The sequence below is a fragment of the Halyomorpha halys genome, unplaced genomic scaffold (assembly GCF_000696795.3).
Source record: "Halyomorpha halys isolate HHAL.00 unplaced genomic scaffold, Hhal_1.1 Scaffold18.1, whole genome shotgun sequence".
Taxonomy (NCBI): domain Eukaryota; kingdom Metazoa; phylum Arthropoda; class Insecta; order Hemiptera; family Pentatomidae; genus Halyomorpha; species Halyomorpha halys.
This window is the reverse complement of record NW_027114407.1, coordinates 291,993-314,530: the sequence shown is the minus strand read 5'-3', so window position 1 is coordinate 314,530 and position 22,538 is coordinate 291,993. Positions and strand designations below refer to the sequence as shown.

The 22,538-nt window shown below is 29.1% G+C and overlaps 1 protein-coding gene across 4 annotated transcripts in view; it reads left to right on the top strand.

The window, feature by feature from the left end:
* msn (serine/threonine-protein kinase msn) overlaps positions 1–22,538 on the top strand; it is a 45,265-nt gene that overhangs the window by 9,658 nt on the left and 13,069 nt on the right. For 3 of the 4 annotated variants that reach the window (XM_014420620.2, XM_014420611.2, XM_014420604.2), the window contains exons 7-17: positions 1,818–1,949; positions 2,433–2,591; positions 2,667–2,918; positions 3,339–3,469; positions 3,926–3,949; positions 4,065–4,261; positions 6,134–6,171; positions 8,638–8,729; positions 9,269–9,745; positions 18,259–18,366; positions 19,483–19,539. In XM_014420620.2, the coding sequence (XP_014276106.1) occupies positions 1,818–1,949; positions 2,433–2,591; positions 2,667–2,918; positions 3,339–3,469; positions 3,926–3,949; positions 4,065–4,261; positions 6,134–6,171; positions 8,638–8,729; positions 9,269–9,745; positions 18,259–18,366; positions 19,483–19,539 (1,667 nt within the window). The remainder of the gene's footprint in view (positions 1–1,817; positions 1,950–2,432; positions 2,592–2,666; positions 2,919–3,338; positions 3,470–3,925; positions 3,950–4,064; positions 4,262–6,133; positions 6,172–8,637; positions 8,730–9,268; positions 9,746–18,258; positions 18,367–19,482; positions 19,540–22,538) is intronic. The other variant, XM_014420630.2, reaches the window with a different exon arrangement.

The window sequence follows — 22,538 nt, the reverse complement described above, 5'->3', positions numbered from 1 at the left end:
TTGAAAACTTTGAGAATAAATTAATTTTATCGATTGACAGGCTAAAATTTTTTTGTATATTTTTTTGAGGTTGGTCCCTAGTTTTTAAATTTTGAGGTCTAGTACATTTATCTTGTAGAAAATATTATCAAATAAGCTGGTTTTGGATTGGCGGTTGGTATAATGAAACTAACATAAATATAAGTAATAAAAGACTTTATAATCAATATTGTCACTCAGCTTATTCAATATTATTACCTACTAAAATATAAAACAGGTAACATAATTAAAAGTTTAAATATTGATACTAACTAAAATAAACTAAATATAATATTGATACTAAACTAAAACATTCAATTTTTTTTTTTTACTTGAAACATAACACATAAAAAGACATTACACGAAACATTTTAATTATATGAGTAAATCCTAACATATTTTGCACTTTTTTAACCTAAATTTTGGAAATATAACTTGATTTTACACTGAAATTAATGATTTAGTTTTGTGACTCATCTATTTACAGAATGGTATCTAGTAATGGTAATGAAGTCAAAAATGTTTTGTTTTATTGCACCATTTTTTTTCCTTTTTCTAGTTTCTTAAAAATGAAAGTATTAATTGTTTAACACTTAGAGATATGCACAATTTTACACAAAGATTTCTTCCTCCTTTTTTTTGTTTTAGATTTTTATTCATTGATATTTATGTTATTACGATAGGCATATTAAACATTTGATGTCTGCCTATTATTAATATTTTCTTGAACTTCCTAATATTATCTGTACTTTAGCATTATTTTATTACTATTTACTTTCAAATGTATAAGATGTCATATTTGTTACTTCTATCCTCTTTGCCTTCAGCTTCATTTTTGTGCTTACTTGCATTCAGTAAGGCGAGTGTCCTATTTCGTTCATTACTTTTTCCCCTTTATTCTTGATTGTTATTCTTATTCACCTTTTTTCCGTTTTTTAGTATGTACTGTACTGTTATATTTCTTTTTTATCTACTTTTTTATTTGTTGTTATTTCCATTTTCATTAATTGTCTAAAACCTTTTTTTAATTCTTATTTAATTTTATGTTTCATTGTAAATCTTATTTTTATTTTGTTTAATTTACTTTTGTCATATTTATATAAATTTTCACATATTTTAAATCATAATTAGCCTAGTCACATCTTAGTTCAATTTTATTTCATGTTATCTTTAGTGTTACTTTGTAAACTTACCTTAGTGCTTGTATCTTTTGTAACCCTGATGAAACCTTGCAGTGTGGGGTGAAACATTGGCTCACATTAAATACTTTTATTAGTATTTATTATTACTCATGGCCAATCAACAATCTTCCAACATTTTTTTTTCTTTCTTCCTAAACCAATGTTTACAAAAGAGTACATAAGAATAAAAATTTTCAACTGAGAAATTAAAAGAATAAATAATATAAAAAAAACTGTTTGAAAACAGGCAACTGGAGATAAACACCATTTCTGCGTTTGAGCTCCTGTTCACTGTAACAATTTTGAAAATAAACAATCTTTCACAGCAGAGTTGTGCTGCAAACTGAATGGAGGCTGCACTGAAGAAATAGGGAAGTGTAATAAACTAAATTGAAACTAAAAATTGGAGAAAACCATGTCTCTTACTGGATATACTGCTAGATTGAGAATTAAGCCGATATTACCTCCTGTATATTTTTTCATTGAGGGGCCAACCGATGATCTTTTTGATTACATCAATAGTATACTTTATTTACTTTAACATTTTAACTAAGACTTTATAATTAAATTTTATAAAAATTTGGTTAAAGGTTACTTATTTTAACATTACCCTTTCAGGAATCACTGCACTTGAGATGGCAGAGTCACAACCTCCTTTGTGCGACCTTCATCCTATGAGAGCACTGTTTTTAATACCAAGGAATCCCCCACCTCGCCTCAAGTCGAAAAAATGGTCTAAAAAATTTCATGGTATGTATAATTATATTTATAGTACATATGTACGCGGTGTTGGCGATAGTTTGGCAGACATTCAATAGTGGGAATTTAATTTGGAAGTTGGATCTTCCTAACTAACCAATAATGGAATTATTGTATTTTTCTGTTAAGTTCCAAAAAATAAGTTTCATGAATCTACTTTCACTTTTTTAGCTGCTGATTCTTTTGAAGTTTTTGTATTATTCTATGTCTCACGAACTGACTTTTGTCATAACAGTCATGGAAACACCAAAGCATTTATTTATTAATTATGTTTATTTATACATTTTTTTATTACTCTTCAATACCTGCTACAATTTTATATGCTAGGGATTAATTTTCCCCAAAATCTTAAGCTTTTCAGTGGTGTATTGCTTTTTACTGAATGCTAAACCATAAATAATTTTTATACAAATTTTATTTAAAATAGATCTTATATATAAATATTAACACACAATTCTGTTCAATCTGCCACAGGTTTCATAGAGACTGTGCTGGTTAAAGATTACCATCAGAGACCTTATACCGAACAGCTTTTAAAACACCCGTTTATTAGGGACCAACCTACTGAAAGGCAGGTCCGCATACAGCTCAAGGACCACATCGATAGGTGTAAGAAGAGGAAGCAGGAAAAAGGTAGCTACACTATTTTCGATATTTAAAATAATTTTTTTTTTTAGACATACGTTTTTATTTTAACATTTATTTCAGAAAGGGAAGAATACAGGTACAGTGGTAGTGAAAATGAAGAAGAGGAAGTGGCGACTGCTGGTGAGCCTTCTTCTATCGTCCAAGCACCAGGTGACAATACCTTACGGAGGAATTTCCAACAAATTCAAGAAGGACGGACACTGGGGCAGGGTGAACCGCCTCCAACTAAAGAAGGGAAAGGAGGCAAGGAAAAGGAAGAAATACCAGAACCAGGACCGCCCTCTCGAGCTGCAATACCCCAACGTCTTATTGGTAAGATATTTTTTTATTTGGTTTGTTTTTTTGTAGTACTCTCATGTGCAATGTTAGTAATATCAAGAATGCTAAGCAAAGTTTATTTCACTTTGAAATAGATCAAACCATGGATAATTATCCCTGTTATTGTCATATAGATTTAATTAAGTTACTGCTATGATTCCATGTGATTTTAATTCTACAAAATATTTTTTAGTGTTTAGATTGAAATAGTCCAAAAATGGTATTATTTTCAATTATTCTTTTTATAGTTGATTTAGTAAAATCACTTTATTTTTGGTGAAATATACATAATGCTGATTTTACTTATCCCCACTGATATACTTTTTAAAGGTTGTGCTTGTTTTAACTTTAAAGGGATATTTTTTTTATGTGAGTTAAAGTTTCTATATAACTATGCCTGAACTGTTGTTCCAGTTGTTCCTGAACCTCATCCTCCCTCGAGGCCTCTTCCACTCCCTCCACGAGAAGATCGACAGCAAAAACCATCCTCACAGCACCAACCCCAACCCAATCAGCAGAGGAACTCTCATGTTTTCAAACCTATGGTAAGGATGGTTAAAACTTGATAGATTGTTAACATTATCTTGAAAAAATAAATATTGTTGTAGTTCAAGAAATATATATATCAATATTGATATTAGAATGTAACAAGTTGATTTTTATATAAATTTTAATTGCAATATTGGTAAAAAAAATTCATAATGCATCATTACGTGACCAGCACAGATTTTCTCTATTGTAATAATTAAATATATTTATGTACACAGTAATCTGTATTCATAAACAATATCCTTTTTATTATAAAGAGCATCAACATTTTTCATAGTTATTTTATTTATTTCAAATGTTCAGGAGTTTATATCGAAGGATTAAGTTTGATTGTTTTGTTTATTATTTTCTTTTATTTTTATTTTAAACATTCTTTATTTTATATGTTTTTATCAGTATTTTTTTTCTTTATTTTTTTTTCATGTTCTCACACTTCACTGTTCACTGCTTAGCTGCCCACTAGTAAAAGACCGGAGGTAAGAAATGAGGTTATTATGAATTATCATTATTTGAGATTGCCTCAATAATTATTCACTCTTTCCAATGTTTTGTATAACAGGAACTACTTAGCTAATTAGTTTTTTTTCTTAGGATTTGGATATGCTTGCTGCCCAGTTATCTGATTTTGGTGAACGTAGAAGGCAGAATGGTGCACCTAAACCTCCAACTACGGGAGTTATAGAATCTGACTCTGACACCGAAGAGGAAGAAGATGAGGTCGTAGGAGGAAGTGGTGGCCGCCAGGGCAACGATGGTACATTACTGGCTTCCGATCCACCAAAACCTCTGTAAGCCGATCCTCTGTTGTATTATTATTTAGTACTACATAAGGGTTTATAATGAGGTGATAATAGTCGGCCGTTGAGTAATATGAGAAGATGGGAAGGGAGGGGGGGGCGTGCGGTCAGCAAAAAGAACATAAGTAAACAAAAACTTATTTGTGTTTTTTTTTTGCTGACTTTTTCACTGGCCATCTTCTCATATATATAAGGGTTAATTTTTTTTTTTTATTGTCAGTATTTATATCAGTGGTTAATGTGCTGGAATCCTTCTGGGCCTGGGTTCAAGTCTGCCAATGGCATGTAATTTATTTAATTTGTTATATTCCATTAGATCAGATGGAACCTGACATGTGGAATGAGTCAGGTTGTGAAACCCTTCTGAGGGAACCTAACTTCTATGTAGTGGGTGGGATGGAGGATTACCTAGGAGGGGAGGTGAGGGTTAATGCTGACTTGTGGCATCGTATAATCATTGTTCAAGTAACAGTACTGTCTTACCAAGTACTGAGTCCTAGTTTCTTAAATTTAAAATTTATTAATTTAATATTATTTATTATTTTTAATTTAAAAAAATGACAAAGTTAATTGAAAAGTTTTTTATATTTTATGGCCAGGAGAAGATTTATTGGCTAGTTTTCTTTTGATAATGTGTCGGTTTGTAATGATTTATGGTCTGGATAAGATTTGTTGGCTAGTTTTCTTTTGATAATGCGTCTGTTTTTGGATATTTATTAGGATGATGTTTTCTTTCCAGATGGGTCTTAAATTATAAAACTATAGATTTAGTTTTTTTTATATTATTTAAGAACATGTGCACAAAAACTTTTGCATATATGAACTCATCATTTTAGAGACTGGTTCAGATTAGCAGAAGTGTACTGGATAAACTTTTAATGGAAAATAGCCAATCATTGTCTCAATTATTTTGCTTGTAAGGATTAATCAAGTCTCAGATTTAGATCAGAATTAATATTTCTTTAGTAAAAATATTGTCAAAACTCCGTAACTCGAAGCTCGATAAGTCAAAACACTGTATTTTGCAGTCAAATTTGTTTCCTAATGCATTTATTGACCAAATTTAGTTCCTTAGCTTGAATATGAGATTGTATAACCCAAATGAAAATTATGTATCCTTAGACTCTTAAAAGTTAAATTTGTAGGGTAGGGAGGCTCTGTAAAGCTCATTTTTTGGTAAAATGATGTGTATGTTTATTTATATTGTTAGATTATTCCACGTGTCTCTTAAAAATGCCCACCCGGACAGTCATTGTTTATTGAGTTGAACTGTGTCCAGGGAGTTGTTTGAAACACTGTAGAAAAGTGACATTTGTGAATCTTACAAGTCGTCATTAAAGCTGTATAAATTGAACTAAAGAAGAAATATGATGTTAAGAAAAACTGAATATTTCAGTTGGTTCACTATTGTCTACTTTAAACAAATGATGAGAACATAAGGTCTATGGAAAAAAATTAGGATGCAACAGACTGTTGGGTTTCCAGATTTAGAGGAATGTAAATTCAAATGCTTTCTCAATTACCTACGAGATCGAAAAATTCCAGTTAGCAGGCCAATAGTGCATGAAAAAGCCACTTTTTCCTAATCTCTTGGACCTACCATTTTGATCCTAATTCTAATCTCGTAGCAAACTTGATTGCTAGCTCAGAATTGATTTTTAGTAATAATAGAATCCATAACTAAACAAATCCAGTTACTCAAAATATAATTGACTTTTCAACTTTGGATTTATTGAGTTTCGACTGTTGGCAGTTCAAGCCATCAAAAAAAAAAAAAAAGCTGTGAAGAATTAATTAGTTAACTAATTATATAAATTATATTTCTTCATGCACACTCACTAGGCCTGAATTCTCTCCTTACAGACCAGCAGATTCCCAGTCCATACTTCATGAAGTCAAAGGTATGTAGAATAACTTATTCTTTTATTATTATTACTACTATCATTTTCGTTATTATTCCAATTTGCCATTTGGTTATTAATTTCTTCTTTAGTTTTGTAATTCTGATTTTATTTTTAAAATAAATTAATATTTATATATATTAGAATAATTACTTAAATTTTGATTAATTATAAGATTTATTATATATTAAATTTAATTAAAAAAATAATAGAATTATTTCAGTTTCACCTGGCTTCCAAACATGGAATTAGGTTTACTGTTTATTTATTAGGTCATATTTATCAATATTCCTAATTAATTTCTTTGTGAGAGAAATTATAAAGGAGGATTTATACAACGTTAATTTTGTCAAAAGAAATGTAGAGATATGCACTAAATGGAAATTTTTATTAAGGCCTTCCCAAGAATGTTCATGAATATGGCACATAAACATTTTGCTAGACCTTTAAAATTTTGTTTTTGTGACTTTAATTAGTCTGAGGGCCTGGACTAATAGAAGTCAATTTTTTGACCTTAACTGCATTGCTAATAAAGAAATTAGGGTGAAATCATGCTACCTGCCAAAATGGTGGCTGTTTGGAAGATGAAAAAAATTCATTTTTAAATTCTGCTAAGTAAAAAACAAATGTGTTATTTCCTTTCAGAGAATGGTCCATTTTTCATTTAGATTAAATAACGCGATACAGTAAATTCCAATACAAAATAAATATTGAAGTATTTGGGATGTACACCTCCTGAAGTTTATTCTATTCCAGAAAAACTAAAATATTCGCTCATTTTTCATTTGGATCTCTATATTCTCAAAACTGTCTACAAGACAAAAAAACTTTTACAGAACATTTTTTGAATAGAGTAGAGTAAATTCTCTAAAATGTGAGCCCTAATAGTCATCTGTACATCTAATAGTTCCTGAGATATAGTATTTCATAAATCGAAGGTTTTTTTTTTTCAGATTATTGAGAAATTTTGTGAATTTCTTTTAGTAATGTCGTGACAAATAATTTTTCTGCGAAAATAAACATTATAAATCACTTTATAGTACATTCATCTAGCTTTAATTTGAGTACTGATAGACATCTGTCTATGTAATGGTTCCTGTGATATGGTTTTTCACAATTTAAAAGTTTCCTCCTAACAACCAGAAATCAGCATTTTGTCAATTATCATGGAAACTACTACTCCCATGAAGATAAACGTCATAAACTACTTCACAGTACATTAAACTAACTTAATTGGAGTGCTGACAGACATTTGTACGCCTAATGGTTCCAGAGATATAATTTTTCATAAACCAAACATTATATCAAAACTACTAGAAATCAATATCTTGTAAATTTGTTTTGATAAATATTGAAACTACTACTTCTAGGAAGGTAAACATCACAAACTAATTTATAGTTCATTAAACTAGCTTTAATTTGAGTGCTAATAGACATCTACACGTCTAAAATATAAATAAATTCACTAATTACTGATTTTCCATCATTTTGTTATGAAATATTACTTTTTAAAAGTAATTGTATCTTAGGTATTAATTAAGGTAAAGAGATCTATTTGGGCTCAAAGTTCAGCAAATTCACTCTATTTAAATGATGTTTTATTACATTTGTTAGTGTTGTTGGTAGTTTTAAGGATATGGTTTTCTAAATGAAAAATTAACAAACATTTTAGATTTTTCTTGATTAAAATAACCTTTAGGATGCGTGATAAAAGTTTTTTACTTAACGGAACTCAAAAATGAATTTTTTATGTCTTTGGAACAACCACCATTTTGGCTGGTAGCATGATTTGACTGGGAGACGCTAATTTCTGCATTGGCAATGCAATAAAAATTCAAAAAAGTTATGTCAAGGTTTACTTCAGATTATGTCCATTGTTTCTCACAAACTCCGACCATATGCTTTCCACAAGCCAATGCCTCTATAATTTTTCTTTTATTTTACCTTTGAATGTGAGTATTTTAAATAAATGGGATGTTTTCCTTAAATTTTACTTGGCAGTTAAAACAACTACGGAGTGTTAAGTTTGATTTCTTGTGAAAAAATTCTTTTTTTTTTTTAATTTACTTGGATGATAGACGTATATTTTTCAAAAAATATTTATGAGCATATTATATACTTAAATATTATACATATCTAATAGACATATATCACTCAAGTAAATTTACTTTTTCGTTTGAAACCCAACTTGACTGTCATTTTAACCCCCTCCTCCCATAAGTCGACTTGTAGGTTTTGGTTTACAATAAAATGTCTCTGTTCCGAACTAGTCTTTAAGTAAATATCACCGTTACTGTTTTAATTCTGTATTGCTTTTCTTTTCTTTCTCTTCAAAATAGTAAATTTTTTTTATTTTGTTGTTTCAAAACCTTGCTATGAAACTATGATTGTTGTAAATTTATTATTATTAATTTTATTAATTTGTTCAAAAAGTTGATATTTCTAAGATTTAAGCTTTGCAATTAGGTCCTTCCTCTTCTGGAGGAGCTCCAAATCGACCACTGCCGCCTACACCCGATGAAGAGGAAAGCGGCGACAGGACATTAGTGATGCGACGGGTGAGCCTATAGCTTAAAACTATTTTTGCCTATATTCTATGAGACTTCCTGTTAAGAGCACAAGTCAGGCAATGCACTTAGTAAATAATGAAATTTATCGAGAGCAGATTGTGTATTGTTTTCTTTATATCTTATAGTTACTTTAAATGTGTAGCACAGTAAATGATAAATAATATGCTGCACATTAAAGCTATTAAAATCATTTGGAATGATGAGCTTTATGGTTTTAAGAATGCTGTCAGTGTTTTAATCGTTCATAATGCATTGTTCGTAAAAGTCAATGTTTCATAGTGCCTCTATAAAACTTTTGTGTTTGTTGGTTGTGTATTGATCTATATTTTCATCTTTTTACAAGTATTCTATGACAGGCATTAATTTAAAGCCAAAATGATATTTATATATTTTTTTAGAAAAATTAACCTTTTATGATCATGTAGTTTAACTTTCTTGACTGATTTATTTTTGTTCTTTTTTTGGATGGATATTTCTGTTCTTGTGACTGAACACTCTTGAATCTAATACCATTATATGGGGGACAGAGGACTCAGGAAAAATCTAAACGTGCTTCAGACTCTGAAGAAACATCATTACTTAATGATTGGGATTTGTCAAAGTTACTGTCCAATTTCAATGAGAAAATTGAGCGCTTAAGAGGCACGACTACTTCTGACACATCTCCAGATGCCTCTAAAGGGAAAGATGATAAAAAGAAAGAAGATTCCATTTCTGAGAGGGTGGCTCATAGAAGGAATGGTTCTGAACTTTCTAGGATATTCAGGTTGAGGAGAGAAAATTCCGACTTCTTTCCAGCAAGGCATTCAGCAGTGTTTCTTGAAGAAAAGAGTATTGAAGAGAGCTTGAGGCGGGGTTCGGAAGTAGCTGGGTTGAAGTCGGCTAACGGAGAGCCCGTATTAACTGCTCCTGTTCGTCCTCGCAGACAGAGAACTGAGGGCGATATCGTTCTCCGCCAAGAAGGAAAGAGGAGAATATCCCATGACAAGAGTAACACTTTCAAGGTGAGTCTTCGACTGGCGAACTGCAGTTTATTGCATCTATTCTCCTCTTTATTCTTATGCTAATTTTTCTTATGTATATTTGGTTAATTTTTTTTTCGCTCATGTATGGGTTTATGATGTGGTTGTATGGATAACATTTATCATGTAAAATGTGAGACATAAGATTTGGTATCAGCGATTTTGATTTTTCAAAATTTTGTCTTACCCAAAGAGTTTAGACTAGTTTGGAATGATATTATTAATTTTACAATTGTTTCTACATTTAACGATACATTGTAGTGGTTTTAAGTGCTCTTGTGTTGGAAAACTTATTTATTGGTTGCTTAATAATTTTGTTTGTGCTTTATATTTTATAATGTTTTTTAAGTTGGAGCATTGTTTTCTCTTGTTGAGGTTTAGTTTGTTCTCGAGACAAGGTGTATTTAATATCTTATGGTGTGCATTATTTGATTTTTGTCAAACTCATATCAGTTATTAAATTGAAAATCATTGGTTAATCTTAGAACTAGTGTTGCATGGAGTGAGATTGATAAATATTTATTTTTTTTACCAAACAAATTCTCACCGTAGATTCATTTTTAACATTGAAATTCTCTTAGTTTTCCTGATTTTAATACAAAGTACATTGACCTCATTGCGATTTAGTTGTCACTCAGTCTTAAAGATGTAAGCAATAGAGGATTTTTTGAGGAAATAATTGGTATTGTTTATTGGTCTTTTATGGGACTCTTCAATGCCCCTTAGATCAGTGGCTCTACACCTATTTAGTAATCAGCTTTTTGGCTTTTAAAGTAAGTTCTCCTATCATCCTTAATTGAAAAATAAGTTTAAAAAAAACAATGAATGAAAAATATCTTCTCATTTATTTTTTAAGGAAATCATATCTAATGGTAGACAATATATTACCTTGATAAACAATTTAATTCCCAACAATTTTTTTATTTCAACCTTCGCTTACTGAGTGTGCATTATTAATTGTATACATTGTTAATGTGACTTTCTGAGTTAAATTGATGCTGCATTTGCTCTTCCTTGCAGATGTGCAGGTCAAGTAGTTTCTCTTGACAATTTAGAAGGTTTTCTGTGTCAATTCTAAGTGGTCTCTTACACCTATGGATAAGAACAACTGATTAATAGGGAAAACAAAAGTTCATTTCTTCTTTAAATATTACTAACTACAAAATTAGAAAGCTATTGCTTTGGGAAATATTTTGGGTATAGTTAAAGTTTTTTTGTTTTGACATTCCTAGGAATAATAAGGGTTTATATGTGAAACTTCGTTGAGTAGAAAAAAATAAGTAAAAATCTAAAAATATGCTATTTTATTTATATGCTATGAATTAATGGTCAAACATTAAGAAATAAAGGTCCAGGTACCGTCAAAATGGAGCTCAAATATTACAAAACTATTTATTAAGCACCAATGTTTCGCTCCACTTTGCAAGGCTTCATCAAAAGTTCTCTAGGAAATAAGCCAAAGAATGGATTTTTGAGTTTCTTTTTGATCATACCCGGATCTTCTTTAATTAATTACACACTTTCCATCAACGATCTTCCATTAAAATTAATAAGATGATTCTTTCCTCAATTAAAAAACAACAGATTGTAAGATAAATAAATAAATTCATGTGTGTATTAAAAGAGTATGGTCAATAATAACATTAAAAAACTTAATAATATTAAATTTTTATAAAAAGCAATTGATAACTATTCCTAGTATGTGAATACCCATGTACATTTTTAATTGAATTCCTAATCAGAAACATTTTATAAATCCAGATAATGTATTTGATCATACAATGCTTTACTGATTTAAAAATAATTATTTTTATGTAAAAAAAAGTTTTTTCTGAAAAATTTAGCTTTTTTTCTGATAAATAAGTTTCATTTTTTTTTCTTCTACTAGTTAAGTCTCATGAGCGAACATTTATAGTTTCACATTTTCTGTAAATGTTATCCACCCAACTTAATTGATAACAAAGCTTTTGATTCATAGTTTTTATTTGTGATATTTATTTATCTCATACACAAATTGTTTTGAAAGGAGTCAGCAATGAATTTGTTAAATTTTTAGTGAAATTTTTTTAGTCAATTTTAGCTACTTAGAGCGATATTTGGTAATATATAAAAGGAAATAGTCAATATATATATTTTTTTAAAAATAGTTTACTACCTTTAAAATATATTTAATTTGTATATTTTATGAAACAACTAAGATTTTACATATTTTATAAATTAGCAACAGTAATGAAAAATTTTATTGAAATCCTCCATTTCCATATAGCAGAAAGTCATGAAGAACATTGAACATTATTTACCCTTAAGACAAAAATTATACATTTTTAACAAATTCTATATGTGATGAAAGGTATTTAGATTATTTAATGAATTAAAAAAAATATCTTAATCAGACCATTTTTTGCAAAGATACCTTTATAAGATATATTGAACTTTTTACTCTTACTGGTCTATATATGAAATACATAGTGAGGAGAAGTGTTACAATTGAGAACAAAATTTTACCTATGGATTTAAAAATATTGTTAAGATATTTTGGTAGGTTTCCATTAACAGAAGAACAGTAATTGTAATTTTGTGATTCCAAACATATAAATAATAATGTATTTGTAAATATTTAATTTTAGCTTCATACAAATAACTGATATCAAACTTTCATTTGTGTGTGTACTCCTATCTAGCAATAGCGAATCATACTAGCGTCTGCTAGTTATTAATACAAACATTAAAACCTTAGTACATTATAATAAAAACTGTGAGTCCTTTTAAACTTTTAATGGTTAATACCTATTGTAGACATACAACAGTAAATATCAGCTGTTGTAAACATTTACACAATTGATTAAATACGTGGCATCATTTTTTACTCAAACTAGAATATCATACATACACATGTGAACATTCCCTAGCGTATGTGATTTGTTTTAAAATGTAATATCTTATTTTGAAATAATCAAATGGATCAAACAAGATTTATGTTTATTTTGTGAATATATTTGTATTTAAATATTTAAATTATTCAATGATATACTGATAATTAATTTCATTGACTATTTCCTTCTAGGTGCAAAAAAAATATTTTTTGAAGTTTTTAAAATAATAAAAGAAAAAATAGCTTAGTATTAATTTTTTGCTTTTTTTGATTGTTTGTTTTTTATTTGTTAAGAAAATAAAAAACTTATTTTGTGTTAGAAACTGAGAGTACAAAATGTTTATATGTTCTGCTAATTGCATTGACTAACATATACTTGGAGGAATCAACCATTAATTTTTGTAAGTATGTATTTGTCTTTCATCGCAGGGCCATTTAAACATTTGAAAATTATGATGTTTGTTATTCTAAATTATGTTTGTGGCAACCTGAGTATGTTATTGGTTGGTTCCTTCTATTGCATTATCCTTCCCTTTTGTAATTTGTTATGATTAATATGCACTTTTTATTTACATTAACAAGAATAATTTAATATCATTGTGATAGAATTTGTATGTTTTATAATACTAACAAAGTAATTTTCAAAAATTAATCTTCACCGTGCACATATATTTTAGAAATGGGAAGCTATAGGGGATGTAATGTTTTTATTTAATTTATTTTTTACAAATTGTTAGTTGTAGAATTCATGTTTGTTTTTTATATATATATTTTAAGTTATAATTATTATTTGTGGCTATATTTTAGTTGTATTCTGTGTGTGTCATGTCCAGAGTGCCCCGAGATCCCCGCCTCAGCTCAGCTACTTCAGCAATAATATATCTGTCGAATAAATTAATTACCAACACCAGTTAGCCACTCTCTCTTTTTTCATTTATGAATATTGAGCATACATGGTTATATGTGTACATAGTCAGTCATATTAATATTAAAAATTAAAACAAAACTATAATAAAGAGTGCTCAGAAATGTGAACTCTCCCAAAAGTTGATGTTGATTGGCATGAACTCGAAGACGAGCCTGTATCAGTCAATGACTATGGCACTGCTTTTTATCAGCATGGCAGTATTCATTGTTTGTTTTGTGTTCTCACATGGGTAGTATATTATAACTACACTGCACGTATTGTTCAATATTAGCATGATTTTTGTTTTACATTGTCTTAATGCATCTTATGTGTTTTTCATTGTTGGCTGCACTTAATTAAAGCTTGTTCTAATGTGTTACCTCCTAGTTATGATTTATTATTTTATTGCTAATCATAACCAATAATTTATCAAGCCCCAATTTGTTAATTTTTAAATAGAAGATACAAATTTCCAAATCTTTTTTTCTTTGGCTTTAAATTTCTATCTTCAATTATGTAGGTTAATAAATATATTTGGTCGTATCATATGAAATTACAATTTTTTGGGACAAAATTTAGTGATGCGTTCTGATTTTATCCTTAATGCATAGTCATCAATATTATTTTAGAATAAGTCTAAGCTTACACTTCATAATAACAACTACTCTTTTTGTTATTTTCACTAATTAATAAATTTTTAAACTAATAAAATAATATTCGCTCATTAATAAAATCTCCAAAACTGGTTGCAGCATTTCATGAGATATGATCAAATAAAAGGATAACTTTTAGATTTTATTTTATTATAAATTTACTTTGTTTGAACTGAAAAATCATTGTTCAGGGGTTCCCAAACTTATGGAACTGTCTAGTTTTCATACTTAGATGGATTTAATAGTTAATTATGTACAACCCATCTATATCGAAAACAACAGGGATAAAATATACATATTGTTTATCGTTAGTGTTCTGTAAAAGAGTTGATTTTATCAATTTCAGGAGAGCATGTTTTATAGTTTATCTAGATCTTGTTTCTAAATTCTTTACAGTTAAAATATCTATATGTTTGTATCATTGAGGATCTGGTATGTATCCTAGTTGCTTTCAACTGAGTTCCATAAAGGTGAAAATCTGAAAGGATTTGAAGGAGATGAAGAGGTTTGTTTTCTAGAAGTATTATGTACAAAAACATTATTTTAAGAAAAACAAGATTAAAAAATTGGAAATTTTAGTGAAGTCAGTTTTTTAAAGTTAAAAGTACCTCACACTATAGTAAACCACCTTTACTATAAGCTTAAAAAAATTATTTACTAAAATTTCAAATTTTTCAATCGTTTTTTTCAATTCTATGTTTTTGTATTTTATCCCTTTTCACAATAAACACCAATATATTATGGTGTTTCTTACTGTTTATTTGTAAGTTATAAAGTTTCAAAAACCCACATAAAAAATTAATTAATATCATTAAAATTTTAGCTTTACTTTTAACTGAAATATTTTTCTTTGAAATGACATGCAGATTTAAATATTAAATGAAAATAGTTAAAAACTCCAGGTGTATAATAAGATTTACAACATTTAAAAATAAAGTTGAGAACTAAAGTATCTTTATAGATTAAATTTAGTTTACTTTAAACAAATAAGATAAAGTCTGATTCATTATGTTTGATGGAAATAGGTGACATTAAATCTTTTTATATATTCATACATTAAAAAAAAAAATAAAAGAAATTTAAATTAAATTAGCTTTTGTATGATGTTTTTTTTTTTTTTTTTATCTCTTTGATTGTTCCTTCTTTCTTGATTTTTATCTGGTAAACTATCCCCCTCTCCCTAGTTACTGACATTTCCTCCTAAAAAAACTATAATATTCGAATTTTATATGGAAAGAGTTTTAGTAATAATAGTTACAAAGTTTGAATGATTTTGACATACTTGATTCATCAAAAATGACTCCACAATTTTTCTCTGAGCATTGAATCCCTGCCCAAAAGGAAAGGACATAAAACACTACTTGCAAAATCATCGTTTTTCAGAAATAATGCCGTGAACATTTCAATCTAAACTAATGTTGTCTCAAAAAAATGTCTGCTCAATTATTACATTTAATCTCGGGGAGTTGAAACAATAAAAATAGTTGGAAAATATATTTATAATTATTCAAATGAAGAAGTAGATATTCACTTCTTCGTTTGAACTGAATTTCTTTTCCTGGAGCATCTTTTTTTATGTTTGCAAAAGGCCAGTAGCTGCTTGCAAACATGAATTGCCCCTGCTTGGGGCCAAAACTGAAGAAAATGGTGGGTGGAGAAGTAATGCAAAGCGTAATTCATCCAATTTAACTATTGTTTTCATCGACTTGTTTCAAGGGGCATTGTCCTCGTGAAACAGCACTTTCTTGTTTTGGATTGGAAGCAGTTTTTTTTTTTTATTTCTGCACTCAGTTGATCCAATAATGCCATGTAATATTCACTTGATAGTTTTGCCTTTCTCAAGATAGTTGTTAAACAAAATTCCATGCACATCCCAAAATATGGATGCCATAATCTTACCAGCCGACTTTTTTAGTTGTTTTGGCTGTTGTCCACTCAGCTGACAATTTTTTTGATTCAGGTGTGTTGTAGAGGTGGATCCATGTTTCATCTATTGTCACATACCAATGGAAGAAATCCTTTTTATTTCGCTTGAACAACTCCAAACAGTGCTCTAAATTGTTGTTTCTGGTCCGGTGTTAGCAAATGTGGCACCCACTTCGAAATTAACTTGCCGATACCCAAATTTTTATGTGAAATTGTAAAGACACTACCTGCTGATGTCTTCAAGGTGTCGGCTAGCTCACACAACTTCATTTTAGGGTCTTATAAAACAATTTTTGGACATTTTTTATGTTTTTGGAACAACTGCCAATTTTGGGCAGCCAGAACGTTCAGCATCTTCAGTGCTTGTACAACCGAATTTTAATTCTGCATACCAGTCAGTAATAGTTGATTTCTCTGGTGCATAGTCCCCATAATGCTTATCAAGTCACTTTTCACTTTCTCTATCATAAAAACAGTTTTTAACCATAACACAAAACTCCTTTCTATCCATTGTCTTGAAAATTGCTAAACTGGGGCCACTAAAATGACTTTAACCTCTAAACTAACGGTCAGAATGCCATGAAATTTTGACATGTACTGTTTGAAGGTACTAAAATACCCGGAAATCATGTGAGTCTGTCAATGAACAATGTTGCCATATATGTGTCAGACCGGGCACTTATTGAGTGATGTGTTTTATATATATGTCTACGTATAACTTATTAATCAATATAAATATTTCATATTCTTTTACTTTCCAAATTTTTTTAATTTAAAAATATATAAAATTAACCAATGATTCTAAGTACTCCTCCGTCCTCAGGGTTCTTACAATTTTGAAAAACAATGCAACGATAAAATCAATAATAAAAACTTATAACAAAAAACTGTACATATATTATTTAAATATTAATTAAAATTATTATTGTATAAAGTTTCTTTTTATTTTTTTTATTTATTGATATTTACAACTGTATAAAAAAATACAACCAGTAAATTTGATCATAATGACATAATGATATAATACAGGATGTAGAGAAACTACTCAGTAGTAGAACTCTAAAAACAGTTTACAATATAAGGTCACGAGGCCATCTTCTTAGTTTCTTATATAACAAAAATATCATTTCACTGACAAAGCTCTCAATTTCTCATCTATATGAATTTACCTTGTAAGAAAAATAAGTTATTTAAAATAACTTATTTAAAATATTCAGGAACCACTTAGTCTTTATATCTATGCCACACTGAAAGGGATTGAACTTTGTCCCTTACTATGTTTTCACTTCTCATATTTAAATTCTGAGTAAATATCTCATCAAATTTAAAAATACATATTTTGTTTCAATCAAAATTACTAAGACTGATCAGTAGCGCTCCCCTCTACATCAGTAACAAGAACTTACACAAAGACTTACGAACTCCCTACGTACAAACAACCATTAAATCATTATATAAACGGTTTCACAGCACACTTCCAATACATACTAACCCTCTAATTCAAGGACTTTCAACACTAGACTTAGCAGATACGAGGCGACGTTTACAAAGGAGCTGGAATAGGGACCTCTTAAATTGATTTTTAAATTTCAATTTTAATGGAGAGGCATCATTGGATGACCTTAACCTTCATGCCTTCATGACTTTTTTTTTTTTTAAGTTTTTAGTTGTTTTTTTCTCTCTCTCTCTACATCTTATTCGCTGGTTGTAAAAATACTTTTACAGTTGTGAATAAACTAAATAAAGTCAAAAAAAAAAAATACATATTTTATTTATGTTCTTCTATTGAAGTTGTATGCTATGAGATCATTTGAAAATGGAGTTTAATTTGTTTATATTTTTCTTATTTTGTGAGCAAGTGATTTGACTGTTGAAAGAATTAAGTAACTAGGAACTACATTACAAAACATTGTAGTAGTTCTAATGATGTGAAAGTTGTAATTATGCACAAAACTAATCATTATTGGTAACTAAATGTTGAAAGATTTAAATATCTAAATCGGTATTATAATCCACGCTTTGGGAGTCCCTGATCTGATTTATTTATGATTAATAGTTCTCCTCTAGTAATTATATATAGGAGTAAAAAGTTTATTAGGTGTTGTTTCCGACATCACAAAATATTTTGTGGATATAGGGTGGCCGAGAAGACAGAAGAGAACTTCATAGAATGGACTCATCTCAAGGACAGCTCGGCACTCCTGGATCTAGGACTAGTTCTGTTCTTCCGGATCTTTTGCCGCAGGTAATTATTGTATTTATACGTAACATCTAATATACTATTAAACATATATTTGTAGTTTGATTTTAGATTACAGTGATCTTAGGAGTTGAAGAACACCATTTTGATACTATATTAATATCTGAATTTTAAAAATTATTGGACTAATACTAATGTTTATGGGCCTTCACTTGGTTGTTTTATTATTTTGCTATTCGTTTATCCGTTGTTAATATTCTAGGCTGCACAACACCAAATTGAGGGTACCCGGTAAATATTATTCAGGTTATAGTATTATGGCAAATAAGGTGAAGGTGGCCTGTGAAGTTGTAGGGCTTAGTATCGCACAGATTCCTAAAATGTTAATAGACACTGAACCTATAGGTAAATGTCTGAGAGTTAGACATAGTGTAGGTGGAGTGATTGTGTCAAAATTGATCTTGTAGATGTTGGTTTGGACAGGTGTCACTGGACGGATGTGTGTAGGGAGCAATTGGTGGCATAGGTATCAAACCTTCGCGTTCGCGTTTGCTGAGCCATTATTATTATTTGTTAATGTCCAAGCTTATGTATGATGAAAGCTGAGTTGGGCCAAAATTAGCTATAGTTGAAATTAATAGCTAAAATTTCCCTGGAAACCACCCATATTTATGAAAGAATCATTGATTAATAAATACCATATCCATGACAATTTTAGTTATTAGTTTCATAGTTGCCCAACTCTGGATGAAAGGATGCAAGAATTTATGTGAAGCCCCACATAGGTCTGCCACATTAAAACCATTTATACATCTTTGCTTGTTTGATATAGCATTAGTATGCAGTTGTAATCTTACAGCAAATATCACAAAAATCTTGGTCCAAGCATGTCTGAGGCAAGGCTAATAGTGTTCTGCCTTCAAATTTGCATATCCCAATTGTATTTAATTTATTTTGTAAACTTTTGCCTTTTTCTCTTATTTTTATTTTTATAAAAATTCTTACCTTGTATGCTACACTATTGCTCCTTGTTGTACTCTACGCTAGCGTTGTAACTCGTAATTTGGATCAAAATTTCCATCAGAACTGCTTGATAGAATTTATAATAGCCAGTAGTTAGTAAATGATTTTTCAGTCACATATTTCTTCTTTTTTTTTCAGCCTTCCTCTTCGCCAGGAACCCCTAACCAGAGGCAAGATAAGACTACTAGTGAAGAGGTATGTTTGGTTTTCTTTTTAACAGTATCAGTTTCAGATTCAGTTGTAGATGTTTATAAATATCTGTAATATTTAATTACCTGTGTAAACAGGTAGTCTAGAGAATAATTGCTCAAGTTGACTTGATACATTACAGTTCAGTTTTATTAACTCACATTATATTTTTTGTTAAATGACGTGATCTACCTTTATTTTATAAAAAAGGTTTATATTATCCTGTAATCTTTATAAAAAAAAAAAAAAAAAAAAAGTCATATTCTGGTAGTACTTATTGCCAGTCAAATGAAATAATGTTGGTGAAGGAGTATGCTTTAACTGTCGTTCAATCAAATTTGTATATGCTTTTTTTTTTAATGAAACCTTATTTAAGTGGCAATCCATAAAATAATATGGTGATTAGAACAAGTTATGTGGCATTTGATGAATTGTGAGGTGTTTAATGTAAGTAGTGCTCTCTAAGTATTAAGATATTCAGTATAGAAAAATTATTTGCCAAATGCCATTTCATTTTCATTGCATGTGCTGGTGTTACAACTTTCAGTGGGAGGGTTGGAAAATAACACACATAAATAAATAAAATAATAAAGAAATTGAATTATTTAGATTTTCTTGGATGAGTATTCACTGCTTTTGAAGTGGTTGTCATTTAGTTTGATGAACTTGATAATATTTTATGGGAATTATATTTTGTGAAAATATTCAAAAGAATACTTTTGTGAAGACTTAGTTGGTAATTAGTTCAATTATTTACACATTCATATGTGTTAATTACAGATTCATATATATTAAATTCCATAATTAGAAAAAAAAATTGTTTAAATTATAATAGTTCTATTTTAAAAATTATTAAAAGTTAGTGTTATATTTTCAAAAAATAATGATATGGTTAAACTAGTACTAGGATTGAATGTAAATTTATTTTTTTAATCTTTATTATAATTAAAAAGTATTTGACTGACTCTTATCGCATGCAGTATTTTAGCAATAACTCCAAACAGTTAACCCCATAACAATAAATCAATTCTGACTGTTATGTAATTATAAAATCCAGTTTTTTTTTTTTTTAATTAACCCCATAAGGGCCACTGTATAAAGTTGTTGATATGATTGGTTGATTATTTTTCTTTTAATTCGACTTTAGTTTTTGTATAAATCATCATGGAAAAACATACTTTAAATTTACAAATGAATCCATGTAACCATTCATTTAAGCTTGAAAATTTGTATTGTGTATATTGAACCTATCACACATGAAAAAAAAAATTGATGATTAATAGTCCGTCCTTTGTTAGTGAAAGATTAATTGAAAATCATTTTCTTCTATATTCAGACTTAGATACTGAGTTTTGTGTCTTTTATTACATTTTCCATTAAACTTACCTCTTGACAAAATCTTTTATTATATTAGATGAAGCTGTATTGACTTCTGCCACCGTTATATTTTCTTTTTTCCTATTCTTACTGCATTTCTTTTGTTATCTTTGCCTTATTTTTAATGATTAATGTTGTTTCTGCTTTCCTTCTGTCCATTTTATTTTTTCTTGTGAATGTGATTTAGCTATTTCGCCTGTTCTTTTTAACTTCTTTTCTGTTTCCTTGTAACCCACCTTAAATGAATATATATGACAATATGTTTATAAATGGAAACAGCCCATATTCATATTTCAGTTACCAGTTTCTACAATATTTTAACTATAATCCAATTTGGTGAAAAGTTGTTATTGAGAACTTACAGTTAATGCTAATAAATGAAATGTGAATCTTATCAGTATGATTCGCATGTGAGAACCTTAATATACTAAGCCTGGTAGACCCTTAAACAAATTTTTGGGATAGTGATACAAAAGCAGTTTTTATATTTCTTCTATCTTCACAAATGGCCAAGATATGCGAATATGAAATGACTAATCATCACCATTTTGAAACGATAAGGTCTGAGAATAAATCCACTGACAACCTGTGACAAAAATGTGAGTCAAATCTGAAAAAAATTGGCAAAGTAGTCTCTGAGAAAAACTATTTAGTAGATGATTTATGTATTTTGTTACGAAAACCTCAAATTTTGAGGGAAGGTTTTACAAAAGTTTCCTTTTTACTCAGTAACAAAGGTTCTTTATTAAAAATAATAAATTAAAAATGAGTCTAAGATTTTTTTTTTCGAATTGGTTAATTTGATGAGGTTCTATTTCTTTTCTTTAAAAAAAATAGTAGATACATTCTTTTTGAGGAAATGGTCTGGGAAGGGAGGAGGGGTATGATGAGGGGAATAGTATTCAACAACTTTTATTTGATATGATTTTTAAGTTTCACTTATTTGTGTTTATTAATACTCCACTGACTGGGCCCCCTCCCCTCTCCCCGACCATATTCTCCTGAAATTGAATCTCCCTTCAACAATAAACACATTAGAAATATTCTTGCAGGAAATTATTTGCTTTTCAATTTTTACAATAAAATATTTTGATCTACGATATACTCAAGATATTAGTGGAAAATATGGACTCCCCTCCTTTCTTTGGCTTTGCACCAAGATTGAGCATTCATTTGACTGGTCTATTAAGTTTAATTGCGATTTAACTATTTGTTGTTTTATCTTTACTTTTTAAATATTTATTTATGTACAAAAAATGAATTAATAAGTAAATTACATAATTGATGAACATGAACACTCTTGAGTACGTTACTCATTTCTTATGTATGTTTCCCATCATGGACGCTATCACATATTTCTTTCCTTTTTTGATAATTTCAAAGAGAAAAACACAGTATGTAGTGTGTGTTTTGATCCCATAAATGTTTTATTCTATGCTAAAAATATTGTCAAGATAAAAAGCAATGGAAAAATTGGAAGAGTTAAAGTGATATTCTACATAAAAAAAATAAAGGTAATTGCCACTTGTAATATAGTTCCACAATAAAAATGTTCTCTATTCCATTAGCTCTATTGAAAGCTTATAATTGGTATTTAAAAAGATTGCAATGTCTTCTGGAAGATGATT